General features: G+C 48.4%; 1 protein-coding gene across 5 annotated transcripts in view; it reads left to right on the top strand.

The window, feature by feature from the left end:
- macf1a (microtubule actin crosslinking factor 1a) overlaps window positions 1–14,490 on the top strand; it is an 837,043-nt gene that overhangs the window by 783,759 nt on the left and 38,794 nt on the right. For all 5 annotated transcript variants that reach the window (XM_038800586.1, XM_038800577.1, XM_038800561.1 and 2 more), the window contains one exon: window positions 25–99. In XM_038800586.1, the coding sequence (XP_038656514.1) occupies window positions 25–99 (75 nt within the window). The remainder of the gene's footprint in view (window positions 1–24; window positions 100–14,490) is intronic.

Here is a 14,490-nt window from a genome sequence, read left to right as displayed (position 1 = left end):
TGATTCAAAATCTCTGCCTTATAGGTGACGCGGCAAGTGGCGCAATGTAAATGTGCAAAACGGTTTCAGGTGGAGCAGATTGGAGAAAACAAGTACCGAGTAAGTTAAACAATTTACAATTTAAACAAACACTCGTTTATTTTGCACATTTTAAATCAAAAATAAAGATTCAATCTTCTGTTTTATGGAGTATAAATATTCGTAACATGTCAAAATAGTAATTTAAAAAAAAATTTAAAGTACCTAATTCATTTTTTTTCCAATTAAGGGTCAATTTAATGTGGCCAGTCCACCTACCCTGCACACCTTTGGGTTATGGGGTTGAGACCCATGCAAACACGGGGAGAATGTGCAAACTCCACATGGACAGTGACCCAGGACCAGGATCAAACCCAGATCCTCGTGCCATGAGGCAGCAATGCTAACCACTGTGCCACCCCTCTCGATAGTAATTCTTTTTTTTTTTAAATAATTTTTATTCAAGTTTTTCAACAACAATTTTCTCCCAACAGTTAAAGTAAACAAGGTGTAAAACTAAACAGAAACAGAAATCCCACCCCAATACAAAGTAATAAATTAATAAGTAATAACAGTGCAAGAAAGAAAAAGAAATAGCAAACACACCGTCGCAAAAACAAACCCCCTTAACAAATCCCGAAACCCCCTCGCCCCCACCCCCGGGTTGCTGCTGAGACCGACCACCCTCTACCTCTCCGCCAGGAAATCGAGAAAAGGCTGCTACCGCCGGAAGAACCCTTGTACCGACCCCCTCAGGGCAAACTTAAACTTCTCCAGCCTGATGAACCCGGCCATGTCATTGATCCAGGCCTCCAGGCTCGGGGGCTTCGCATCCCTCCACTGTAAGAGAATCCTACGCCGGGCTACTAGAGACGCAAAGGCCAGTGTACCGGCCTCTCTCGCCTCCTGCACTCCCGGCTCCGATGCTACCCCAAAGATAGCGAGCCCCCAGCCCGGCTCCACCCTGGAACTGACCACCTTGGACAAAGTCCCCGCCACCCCCTTCCAAAACCCCTCCAATGGCGGACGTGCCCAGAACATGTGGGTGTGGTTCGGCGGGCCTCCCGCACCTGTCTCTTCTCTCTCTTTCTCTCTCTCTCCCCCCCCCCCCTCCAAAAGAAGCAGCTCATCCTGGCTCCAGTCATGTGCACCCTACGCAGCACCTTCAGCTGAATTAAGCTGAGCCGTGTGCAAGAAGAGGACGAGTTCACCCTCCCCAGGGCATCCGCTCACGTCCCGTATAGTAATTCTTTATTGTACTTCCCTTGGCATAAATTATTGGAGGAAATAACATGTAGGGGGCGATTCTCCGAGCCTGCGCTGAGCCGGAGAATCGCTGCAACCGCGGCACGACGCCGGCGCGCGATTCTCTGAGGTGCAGAGAATCGGCGCCAGTGCGTTTGGCGCGGCGTGGGCCGCTGGAATCAGCGTAGCCGCTGATTCTCCGGCCCGGATGGCTGCCCTGATGCGACGGAGTCCCGCTGGTGCCGTTTACCCCTGGTCGCTGCCGGCGGGAACTCTGTGTGGTTGGGGGGGGGGGCTCCGATGGGGTCTGGCCCACGATCGGGGCCCGCCGATTGGTGGGCCGGCCTCTTCTCTCTTCCCCCCGGCCTACTTTCCGGCACAGCCGGACCCTGAACACCGACCTCATGTTGGGTCGGGGCAGGCACGAGTAAGAAGTTCATGCGCAGGATGGCACGGGCCAACTGCGCATGCGCAAGATTGAGCATGTGCGGGTTGGCGCAGCGCCCATTTGGCGCCGCGTAAGGAATCTGGAGCGGCGTGCTGGCCCCCTGTGGGGGCCAGAATAGGTCATGCCCGGACCCTGTTAGCGTCGTCGTGAAATGCGACGGCATTTACGACGGTGCAAACACTTGGCCTCAATATCGGAGAATCGCCCCCTACATCTACATAATTTAAGAAGTTGGTATTTTAAATGGGCTAATGTCAATGGTGAGTTTATATGTTTGAAACTTTGAATCATTAACACTAAAAATGAATGAAGCTACAAATTCTGTGCATTCCCTAAAGTAATGCTTTGGCAGATGCACTCATGTAAGGTGTAGGTGAAAAACAGATTTGTTCTATGGCAGAATAGACAATATCAGCATACTTTCTGAACCTTTAAATTCTGCTGCCAAATGATTGAATAATTCTCACCACCTCAGCTGCTTGTCATTATTAAGCAGAGCAGAAGGAGAATTTGATGTGTGTCATCTTACAGGATTTAGAAGTATTCCACTTAAATATAGCTGCTGTAGTGGCAGTGCATGGTGCAGTGGTTAGAACTGCTGCCTCACGGCGCCGAGAATCTGGGTTCGATCCCGGCCCCGGGTCACTGTGTGGAGTTGTATATTCTCCCTGTGTCTGCTCGAGCCTCACCCCCACAATCCAAAAAGATGTGCAGGTAGGTGGATTGGCCATGCTAAATTTCCCCTAAATTGGAACAAATAAAGAATTAGATACTGTAAATTTATATTTTAAAAAACCTGCTGTAATTTAAATTAATAGGATAATCAATCTAAGTGACAAGCTGGAATATTATGCAGAGTAAAAATGGCTCATTGACAGTGTCTCCGGTAATGTACACCAGCTTTGAAAACCCCTGAAGAGTTTTCAGTATTGCTTTATCTGAAGGTACTTGAGGGTTCAAAAATAGACTTATGCAGATAGGTTTTTGTTGAACTAAGTCAGAGTTTCCCAAACTTTGTGAGCTGATGAACCCCAAGTGACCTTTCAAGAGCATTGGAGAATCCCAAACTAGGCACCATAGGCATCCCAGAGCTAGGCACCGTAGGGGTGGGGTGTAGGGGGTGAGTGCTTCATTGGGATGGTGTGGGAAGACTGGGTCACGTGGGGTAATGTCTATTTAATTGTGATTCTATATTTTCTTTTTACACTATGTTAATATTCACTCTAGTTAGTTTTGTTATTATTGTTATTACTGTTTTATGAAAAAGTCTGCAAAACCTGAATAAAAATACTTTTTAAAAAAAAAAAAGTTATAAATTACAAAAACGTGCCAAAAACCAACACGTATGTTCACAAGCAAGTAACTTCACGATAGTTGTGGCCATGACCCCCCTTCAGTCATCATACATATTTTACATTCCCCAATATGGCCAAAACACGTATTTGTAATTTTTTACTAATCCTTATTGTCACAAGTAGACTTGCGTTAACACTGCAATGAAGTTACTGTGAAAAGCCCCTTGTCGCCTGTTCGGGTACAAGCCCCTAGTCGCCTGTTCGGGTACACAGAGGAAGTATTCAGAATGTCCAATTCATCTAATAGCACGTCTTTCAGAACCTGTGGGAGGAAACCCACGCAGATTCAAGGAGAACATGCAGACTCCACACAGACAGTGTGCCAAACCAGGAATTAAACATGTGACCCTGGAGCTGTGAAGCAACTGTGCTACACTTTGGGCCGCAGCTTGCCCTTGGACCTCTCCCTATCGAACAGCCAATATGCTGGGTGGTGCTGCCGATCGCCAGCCGAGCAGGATTCTCCAGTGGACGATCAGGGAGGCAAAGGCTAGGGTATCCGCCCCTCTCCCCATGAAGAGTTCTGGCTGATCTGATACCCTGAACACGGCCATTTTTGACTTGGCTCCACTCTCACGTCCACAAACCTGGACGTAGCCACAAAGGAGGTTGTTCCGTACCCAACAAGTGTGGTTGGCCCAGCCTCCCTGGCATCTTTCACATTTGTCCTCCACCTCCAGAAAGACCCACTCATTTGAGTTCTGATTAGATGGCTCAGTGCATCACCTTTAGCTGAGTTAGGCTCAGCCCTACGAACGTGAAGGTGAAATTCACCCTGTGCAGTGCTTTGATGCAGAGTGTTCCCCCTATCTTTATGCCTAGTTCCTCCTCCCATTTTGTTCCTTGTCTCATCCAAGGGGGAGCCTACTTCCTCCAACAATCGGCCATTATTGTGGGAGTGAACCTGTAATTGTTGCAGTTGGGGGCCATGGTGGACATTTCACTTAGGCCAAAGTGTTGCCTCATTTGGTACCACGTCCGGAGCATGGCTACTGCCACTGGGCTGCTCCAGTATTTGGCCGGGAGGGATTGAGAATGGTTTTGGCTAGGGCTCAGAGGCATGCCCCCATGCAGGAACTTTCTTCCATCTTCAAACGCTCTGCTCACAATTCCTTAACCCATCACCGTACTCTTTCTGCAGTGGCCATCCAGTGGTCGAACAATAGGTTCAGAAGGGCCAGGCCTCCCTCGTTTCTTTTTCTTTGTAGACCTTTTGGATTCCTGGGCTCTTCCCACCTACCCCCGACCCCCCACACAAACGTCATGATTAGTTTGTCGACTGTGTTGAAAAAGGCCTTGGGAATGTAAATCGGGAGAGATCTGAACAGGAAGAGGGGGCAACACACTCATTCTGATCATCTGTATTCTCTTTGCGAGGGGGAGTGGGGTGGGCCCCACCTCTGCAGGTTCTTTTTGACATCCTCCACCCGATTTGTCAGATTCCATTTGTGGATCCATGTCCAGTCGTGACTATTTTAGGTCCCCAGGTAGCGGAATTTGAGCTGGGCTTGCTTAAACGGCAGTCCCCTCAGCTTTCTCCCTCCCCCCTACAAATTCATAGGAAGATCACGTTAGGTTTGTAACCTGAGAAGGCTCCGAACTCCTTTAGTAGTTTCATTATCCCTTCTATGCTGGTCCGGTGGTTCACGATGTAGGGGAACAGATCGTCTGCGTAGTGTGAGACTCTATGCTCTCTGTCCCCCCCCCCCTTAGGTACATCCACCCCTTCACCTTTCTGAGGGGGATCGATGCCAGGGCAAACAGCAGTGGGGGTAGCAGCCATCCCTGCCTCGTGCCTCTGTGCAGCCAGAGGTATCTAGAGCTGGTGGTGTTTATCTGTTTTGCCGCCATGGGAGCACGGTAGAGTAGTTTGACCCAAGAAGGTGAGCCCTGGCCCAAACCCAAATCGTTCCAATACCTCTGTGAGGTACTTCCATTCGACTCTGTCTACGTCCTTTTCTGCATCCAGGGAGACAATCACTTCTGGTGTTCTCTGTCCAGGTGGAGTCATTATGGCATTCAGCAGATGCCTGATGTTCAGTGTTAGCTGCCTGCCCTTGACCAAGCCCATCTGGTCCTTCGCGTCTACCTATGGCACGCAGCTCTGCAGCCGCCTCGCTGGGCCTTCGCCAGGATCTTTGCGTCCGCGTTAAGTAGTGAGATGAGGGGCAGCACGGTGGCGCAGTGGTTAACGTTGCTGCCTCACGGCATTGAGGACCTAGGTTCAATCCCGGTCCCACGTCACTGTCCGTATGGCATTTGCACATTCTCCCCATGTCTGCGTGGGTTACACCCCACAACCCAAAGATGTACAGGGTAGGTGGATTGGCCACGCTAAATTGCCCCTTAATTGGAATTTGTTTTTTAAAGTAGTGAATTGGGCCTGTAGGACCCACACTCCATCGAGTCTTCCAGTGTTGGTGGCAAATTGCTCCTTACTAGCGAGTTTGCAAACATCTCCCAAAAGTGTGGAGCCAGTGCTGGCGCGAATGTTTTGTAGAAGTCTGCCGGACATCCATCTGGCCGCGACACCTTCCCCGCCTGCATGGTGTTGAAGCTCTCCATGACTTCCCCCAGTTCTAGTGGTGTTTCCAGGCCCCATCTCTTATCTTCCCTTACGACCGGCATGCCCAGTCCGTCGAGGAACTGCTCAATCTTCGAGTGCACCTCCCAGGTCTCGGTGTGTACAGTGTAGAAAGGTGCAGCCGTTGCACCTCCCAGGTCTCGGTGTGTACAGTGTAGAAAGGTGCAGCCGTTGCACCTCCCAGGTCTCGGTGTGTACAGTGTAGAAAGGTGCAGCCGTTGCACCTCCCAGGTCTCGGTGTGTACAGTGTAGAAAGGTGCAGCCGTTGCACCTCCCAGGTCTCGGTGTGTACAGTGTAGAAAGGTGCAGCCGTTGCACCTCCCAGGTCTCGGTGTGTACAGTGTAGAAAGGTGCAGCCGTTGCACCTCCCATGTCTCGGTGTGTACAGTGTAGAAAGGTGCAGCCGTTGCACCTCCCAGGTCTCGGTGTGTACAGGGTAGAAAGGTGCAGCCGTTGCACCTCCCAGGTCTCGGTGTGTACAGGGTAGAAAGGTGCAGCCGTTGCACCTCCCAGGTCTCGGTGTGTACAGGGTAGAAAGGTGCAGCCGTTGCACCTCCCAGGTCTCGGTGTGTACAGGGTAGAAAGGTGCAGCCGTTGCACCTCCCAGGTCTCGGTGTGTACAGGGTAGAAAGGTGCAGCCGTTGCACCTCCCAGGTCTCGGTGTGTACAGTGTAGAAAGGTGCAGCCGTTGCACCTCCCAGGTCTCGGTGTGTACAGGGTAGAAAGGTGCAGCCGTTGCACCTCCCATGTCTCGGTGTGTACAGGGTAGAAAGGTGCAGCCGTTGCACCTCCCAGGTCTCGGTGTGTACAGTGTAGAAAGGTGCAGCCGTTGCACCTCCCAGGTCTCAGTGTGTACAGTGTAGAAAGGTGCAGCCGTTGCACCTCCCAGGTCTCGGTGTGTACAGGGTAGAAAGGTGCAGCCGTTGCACCTCCCAGGTCTCGGTGTGTACAGGGTAGAAAGGTGCAGCCGTTGCACCTCCCAGGTCTCGGTGTGTACAGGGTAGAAAGGTGCAGCCGTTGCATTGACCTTTTCTGGCACAGCGACTGGCCTGCCGCTTCTGTCTTTAACCTGAACTATTTCCCTCGTGGCTGCTGCTTTCTCAACTGGTGAGTCAGCTGGCGGCCGGCTTTATTTGGCTCCCCATGTCTGGCAGAGCTAACCCACTGCTTTCCCAGCGGAGAGCAGGCCAAAGTCCATTTGTAATTTTTTCCTCTCAGCCAGCAGTTCCACGGTTGGGGCTGTAGAGTATCACTGATCCACCTCTAGTATGGAGTCGACCAGCTGTGCCTGGCCGCCCCCTCCTCCCTATCTTTTCGCGCCTTGAATGCAGTCATTTCCCCCACTGATCACTGCCATCGGCACCTCCCAGTTTGTAGAAAGCGAGACGTCCCCATTCTGGTTGTTGAATACGTACCCGTCGATGACCTGTGATACCCAATCTCAAAATGACTTGTCGATTAGGAGGGCCGCATCAAGCCTTCCGTGGCGAACCTGGAGCCCGGCCCGTTTTTAATAATATGCGTGGAGCATGGTCGGAGATTACAATTGCGGAGTATTCCGCTCCCATTACACCGTCAAGCACAATTTCCCCACTATAAAGAAGTTGCCCCTCAAGTAGACCCTTTTGACCTGGGTAAAGATGGAGAACTCTCTCTCCTCTGGGTGCATGAACCTCCACTGCTCCTCGCCATATTGACAGTTTCAAGATTTGGGGCTGGATCTGTCTGTCTGTGGGTCCTTTACACAGTTTAAGTGCCGCCGCCACCCCCCCCCCACCCCCCCTATGAAATCCTTGTCGTCCCATTTGGGAGCGTACATATTTACGAGGCCCACTGATGTCCCTTCCAGGACACCGCTAACCAGAACATAGCACCCACCTGGGTCCGTAACCGTCTTTGTCGCCGCGAAGGCTGTCTGCTGCTGCTGACATTTTCATTTTCCCCGAGAATGTCGACGAACGGCTGCCACCTCCGAGAGACCCTAGCATAGACCCTCTTAAGGCAAACTTTATTTTCTCGAGGCTGAGAAATCCAGCCATGTCGTTAACCCAAGTCTCTACACTCGGCGGCTTCGAGTCCCTCCACGTTAATAAAATCCATCTCCGGGCTACTAGGGAGGCAAAGGCCAAGATGTCTGCCTCATTCGCCCCCTGAACTCCCGGGTCTTCTGACACTCCAAAGATCGCTATCTCTGGACTCGGCACCACCCGTGTGTTAAGCACCTTGGACATTGCCCTCGCGATCCCTTGCCAGAACTCTCTGAACTCCGGGCATGCCCAAAACATGTGGGCATGGTTTGCAGGGCTGCCCTTGCACCTCATACAAGTGTCTTCTACCCCAACAAAAACTTGCTCATTCTCGCTGCCATCATGTGTGCCCGGTGGACCAACTTAAATTGAATTAGACTGAGCATGGCACATGATGAGGAGGAATAAACCCTGCCCAGGACCTCTGCCCACAGACCAGCTTCCAATTCCTCACCTAGCTCCTCCTCCCACTTGCCCTTGAGCTCCTCCACCAGGGTTTCCTCCACCTCCTGTAGTTCCTGCTAGATAGCCGACACCTTCCCCTCCCCCACCCAGGTGCCGGAGACCACCCTGTCCTGTATCCTCAGTGGCGGCAGCGTCGGAAAGGCCACTGCCTGTTTTTCAGGAAGGCTCGTACTTGCAGATATTCAAATGCATTTCCTGGCGGCAGATTAAATTTGTCCTCTAGCGCCTTCAAACTGGGAAAGCTTCCGTCTATGAACAGATCTCCCATCCTTCTGATGCCTGCCCTCTGCCAGCTCTGGAACCCACCATCATCCTACCCGGGACAAGCATGTGGTTGTTACATATCGGGCTCCAGACTGACGCTCCCTCCACCTTCTTGTACCTCCTCCACTGTCCCCAGATCCACAGTGTCGCCACCACCACCAAGTAACAAGTTGGCGAGGACGTTATCAAAGCTCCCAGACTAATACCTTTACATGACGCCGCTTCCAGCTGCTCCCATGCCCCCCCCCCCCCCCCCCCCCCCATCGCCTGCCTGACTGGCTGTTTTAAATTCAGCACGGCATTTGCCCAGGTCTGCGCCAACGTCCTGGTAGACTCTGATTGAATGGCCTTCCCACTGGCAGGACCCAGTGTGCCCTGTTCAGGATCTTCTCCCGATCTTGGTATTGCGCAGTTTCGCTATTACGGACCTTGGCTGCTCCCCCGCATTAGGTTTTGGCCAGAGAGACCTGTGGGCTTTGTCTATCTCTGGGGTTTGGGAAAGCTCTTCCTTCTGACCAGGTTACCCAGCAGCTGGGCTACATATTCCATGGGGTTCCTGCCCTCTATGCCCTCCGGCAGGCCCACAATGTAGAGGTTTCACTGGCGCGGCCGATTTTTCTCGTCCTCCACTTTCCCCCTCAGTGGCCCTTGCATTACCACCAACCTTGACACTTATGTTTCCAGGGAGGCTTCAGACACTATGGTCGGTCGACCCTTTCTCTCGTTCCCAATTTTTGTCTCCTGTCCCTCCAGTTGTCCCTTTGTCTTCTCCAACGCCACCTTAAAGAGTGCCCGCGACCACCTCTATCATTTCGAACTTGATGGCACCTCAGTGTTTTTGGAGCTCCTGAGTGGTGAGGTCCAACCCCTCGCTTAACGGTGGACAGTCCGGCGTGGGTCCCAGCGACCCAGCCTGCTTGTGGCCGGCTCTGACTCACTTCTCGTGTTTGCCGTCGTCTCCTTCCACCTCTCCAGGCATTTTCTGGCCTGGCCTTCCTTTCAGGTCCTGAAGTTATTGCCGAGCATTTCTCGGTAGTTGTGGCGGGGGGTGGGGGGATTTCAACAGTTTTGGTGCACTATTTCCGTACAAAAAATGTGTTTTTTCTGAATTCCCGGAGGGGAGCCACCTTCTCTGCGTCTGCTCAACACATCCCCCTTACCAAACATTCTCATACTGTTGACAGCCCTTTTTTTTGCCGCAAAGTAGGTGCGAACACAATTCAAATGTAAACAAGTCTTTTCCAGCTATAATCCAAGTGCATATTAGGAAGAGGTACACAGTCACAAATGCATTCTCCAGCTACATTACATTCTCCAGCTACATGGTGCCCTTACATTAACCCCTGGCCAAACCACCCTCCCATGGCCCTTAACCTTAACCCCTGGAGGTAGTACACACTTTAGGAGTGCGTAATCAAAAAGTTCTCTTGTTTAAAAAACATTTATGTATTAACTTTGTCATTTTGAATGAGAGGATTGATGCTGGAAAGCTGATACTCATATCTGACCACTCGTGTCTCCCTCTTTCTCTCTCACACATTCATGCCTCCCTCTTTTTCTCTCTCTCTCACACACACACACACACACCTGTTTCCTCTCTCTCTCCCTCGCATACACACTCCAGTCTCTTTCCCCCACACACACACACATATGTGTGTCGCCACATACACATGTCTCCCTCTCTCACACACACACATCTTCCCCTCTCATACACACCCGTGTGTCTCTCTCTCTCTCGTACACAGCCACATCCCCCTCTCTCTCTCTCACACTCACTCACTCTCTCTCTCTCTCTCTCTCTCTCTCCTCTCACACACACACACACCTCTCCCACTCCCCCTCTTGCTATCTCATACATATCCACGTGTCCCTCCTTCTCACTCACACACACACGCCCCCCTCTTTCTCACAACACGCACATCTCTTTTCATGCTCTAAGGCGCACTCTGGGCTCAAAACTTGCTCCGGTCTCCTGCTCTGAGTTCCTTTCCGAGGCCAAGGCTCACCCTTCCCATTACTCTGCTCTCCACACTCACCATAATATGGAAATTTGTGTTTCGTACTGTTTCCAGCTTGTCCAATCAGAGCCTGGGTTCTCCAGAAAGCATTCCCCCCCCCCCCCCCCCCCCCCCCGGTCCCATCCGAGCCCACGTTGGGAATCCTGAGCTAGGTTATGGTCCCTATATGTTCTGTGAAGGGATTTCATAGAATTTACAGTGCAGAAGGAGCCCATTCGGACCATCGAGTCTGCACCGGCTCTTTGAAAGAGCACCCTACCCAAGCCCACATCTCCACCTTATCCCCATAACCCAGTAACCCCACCCAACACTAAGGGCAATTTATCATGGCCAATCTACCTAACCTGTGCATCTTTGGACTGTGGGAGGAAACCGGAGCACCTGGAGGAAACCCACGCACACACGGGGAGAACGTGCAGACTCTGCACAGACAGTGACCCAAGGCGGGAATCGAACCTGGGACCCTGGAGCTGTGAAGCAATTGTGCTAACCACCATGCTGCCCCATTTGTAAGAGGTACACTGACCAAATAATGACATTTGGACAAGGAGACTCATTGTGCAGTATTAGAACAATTTATTCAGCAATAAAAGTTATACTTAACAAACAAAAGCAACTGGTATCCTAATTGGATAGCTTTTTAAAATTCATTTACGGGCTATGAGCGGTGCTGATTAGGCCAGTATTTATTGCCCATTCCTGGTTGCCTTTCAGAAGGTGGTGGCTTTCTTGAACCACAGCAGTCTCCAAGGTGTAGGCACCTATTGTGTTGGTAGGGAGTTCTAGGATTTTGATCCAGCGACAGTGAACGAACAACAATATATTTCCAAGTCGGAGTGGGAAGTGACCTGGAGGGATCCTCCAGGAGGTGGGGTTCGCAGGAATCTGGCATCTGCTGCACTTGCCCTTCAAGATAATAGTGATCGTGGATTTGGAAGGTGCTGTCGAAGGAAACTTGGCGAGTTCCTGCAGTGCATCTTGTAGATGGTACACACGGCTGTCACTGTTTGTCGGCGGTGGAGGGATTGAATGTTTGTGGAAGGGGTAGAAATCAAACGGGCTGCTTGTCCTGGATGGCGTTGAGCTTCTTGAGTATTACTTGAACTGCACTCATCCATGCAAGTGGAGAGTATTCCATTACACTGAGAAGGTAGACTGGCATGGGGTCAGGAAGTGAATTACGTGGCATAGGTTTCTTAGCTTTTGACCTGCTCTGGTAACCACAGTAGTAATATGGCTTGTCAAGTTCTTACTATCTACTTACTTCTAAGGCTTGTGACCCCTTTCCTCTTGTCTCTCCCTGCAGCTTTTCTGCAATTAACCAATCCGAGTTTGTTATTTGTATTCCCTGTAGCTAGGGGCTCTTCCTGACCTTGATGTCTGCCAGTGAATGCTTCGACTAACTTATCAATTGTGATCATAACCCATGACCACAACTCAGTCATGACCCAAATAGCATATCCTTAACACAAGTAATACTCCCATGCACGTCTTTCTCATTGATTCATAGCATGCACAGAGTGCTTCCTCACACATCTACCAGGAACTCTCACAAAATCCACTGAAAAATGAATTTCTAACACACAAAATGTAAAAAATGTATAAAAAGATACAGAAAGTATAAAACGGTTCACATTTTCTACATGCCTTGATTTAAATTGTTAATGATTTTAATATAAGCATATTGGATAATTATTTGCTTGGTGTAACTATCGCAAAGAGCTGTAGCACATAATTAACTAAATTATTGAAGACTAACGGATGTTGGGGATTGTGTTACAAACTATGAGCAATCACAGTTTAGAAGTTTGCACATATCCAACTGTCTAGACTCTGCCGCACTTCAATCAGTCATTTTTTTTTTATAATTACACGTTCTTTTACAGTTGACTAACGTTCCTATTTCAGTTTTCCATTGCCGTTTGTATATTTCATTATCTGACTTCAGTGTTTAATGTTCTTCAAAATACTGTCTGTTAAAATTTGGCAAAAAATTCCATCCCATGACCAAGGGAGAAGAATTTCAACTTTTAACATGCTTGCTACAAAATAAGTAAACAAATTGTATGATGAGAAATGTTTCACTGATGAGTAGAATTGTAGTGGTTGTTGGGGGTCAGTAACCCCAGTTCCAGGACATCACTGCAGGAGTTGTATATGCTTCTCGATAATTTTCTCCATTCTCCTTTCCTTCCCATCTGAAGTTTTGACTCCTTGGATATGTTTCCACAGCACTGATTAACCCCCAGCATTTAGTGTAGCAGGTATTATTTATATGTGTGCCTTGACCGTGAGTGATGGTAGACCAATCCAGTAAAGAATGTCAGCATGGGCTGCACTTGTTGGTCACACACACATGTTTTGCTCTCTTCCAAAATGGGGTTACTGTATAGTAGTAAGAAGCAGGAAAGATTGGCATGTTTGTTTGTGTTCAAAGATAAGCCACAGGTGCTCCCACCACTTGCATCATATTGCGGTGGTTCAGAGTTTCTTTATCCTTAATTGGACATGACATGTTTTGCTACACTTTTTGAACTTTTATTGTAATCCTTTTAGCTTTTCTGTTACATAATCTCCTATAGCAGATACAGCAAGAAAACTTGTTTGCATAAAAGCTATTACAGAAGTTGCAGCCAACAAGGAGAGATGTATACTGGATCACTTTACAGTGCTGTAGATGTTATTAAAGCAGCTTTTCTGTGATGAAAAGGTCTTAGTGTGTGGTAGACTTTGGTATCTTCTACCAGTACCATCTTTACACTATGGTCAGCTTAGCTTTAAAGCTAATAAATTTCAAAAATGCCGAAAATTCTGGACTAATCAATAGCTAAGATTTCTTCAACACGTGGGAGTTTAGCATGTCAACAAAATGTATTAGTTGTTTGGTGGTAGACTGGAACAATAAGCTAAATCAGGGATGTAAACCCACAGTCAGAGAGCCACTTAATTCCAAAGTGCAGTTGTGAAAAAATCCCTGGGGGAAGACAGTGTCAAACCAGGTTTGCAAAGTTTTTGGGATGAGTTACGTCTCCGTGAGCACAATGCAAACTACCTGCTCTGAAATTACAGAGCAGTAAGTCGCGCATTTCTGCACTCTCAAAGAATAGAACTTCAAATGTTTAGAGATTGTTCTGTGCATGTTTGTTTGTGTTGAAGTTGCAGTCAGGCAAGACTTTCATGTGACGAGGGTTCTCCCTGGCTGGACTCAGACCAGCAGCTGTAATAAGCAATAAAATTGATGTGAATTCTCAGTTTCTTTTAGGGGTGAAGATGTTTTCCAATCATAAACCTCTTGTTCACAGATAATAATTGTTATAAAGAACTTTCCAGTGCAGTAGTTTTATCCAAAAACAGTACGGGTATATTTATCTTGATTAAAAAATCATTTAAGTTATCAGTTCATAACTGGAGTAGCCTGTACCTGAATATAAGTGATTAAAAAGCTTCATTGCTCCCAATTAGTATGGACCTTTACCTGCCAGTGTTCTTGCACTAAAGATTGCTAACTGTCACATTTGGTTTCCTTATTCAGCTGCAAGGTCACTGTTGCTATGCTTTACCTTGTCAGTAGAGTGTCCATTTTGGGAAGGTTAGGAAAAATCAAAAGAAGGCACCAGCACTCTCAATATGGACATCATGGTGTGATTGGCTATAACTTAAGATAGACCCAATTGGAAATAATAACCCAAGATTTTGTTATAATATTAATTGTACAATATGCTCTCTGATCATGAGAATAAGAAAAAAACAAAAACATTATCAACCACATGAGATGTAACTGGTTTTCAGCTTGTTCACTCAAGAACCATAGTTTATTGAATATAGAAAACTTCAGTTTCTAATCCAAAACCACTCACTGAGCACCGATTAAAGACATTCAGTTGTAGTATATATGTAGCCAAGCTATTCTAGTCAATTGGCTTGATTAAAATTAGTGTACAAAAGCTGAAGTTGAGAAGGGGATATGAATTTAGTCATTTGTGTCACCATAAGTCACTGAATACTGTATTCTGCCATAGCATATGTTATATATCCCATTGCAATGGAATTTTACTTTTTAATGTGT

Source organism: Scyliorhinus canicula, chromosome 1, assembly GCF_902713615.1.
Source record: "Scyliorhinus canicula chromosome 1, sScyCan1.1, whole genome shotgun sequence".
NCBI lineage: Eukaryota > Metazoa > Chordata > Chondrichthyes > Carcharhiniformes > Scyliorhinidae > Scyliorhinus > Scyliorhinus canicula.
Note: the sequence above shows the minus strand (reverse complement) of the source record. Positions and strands in the feature narration are given on the sequence as shown.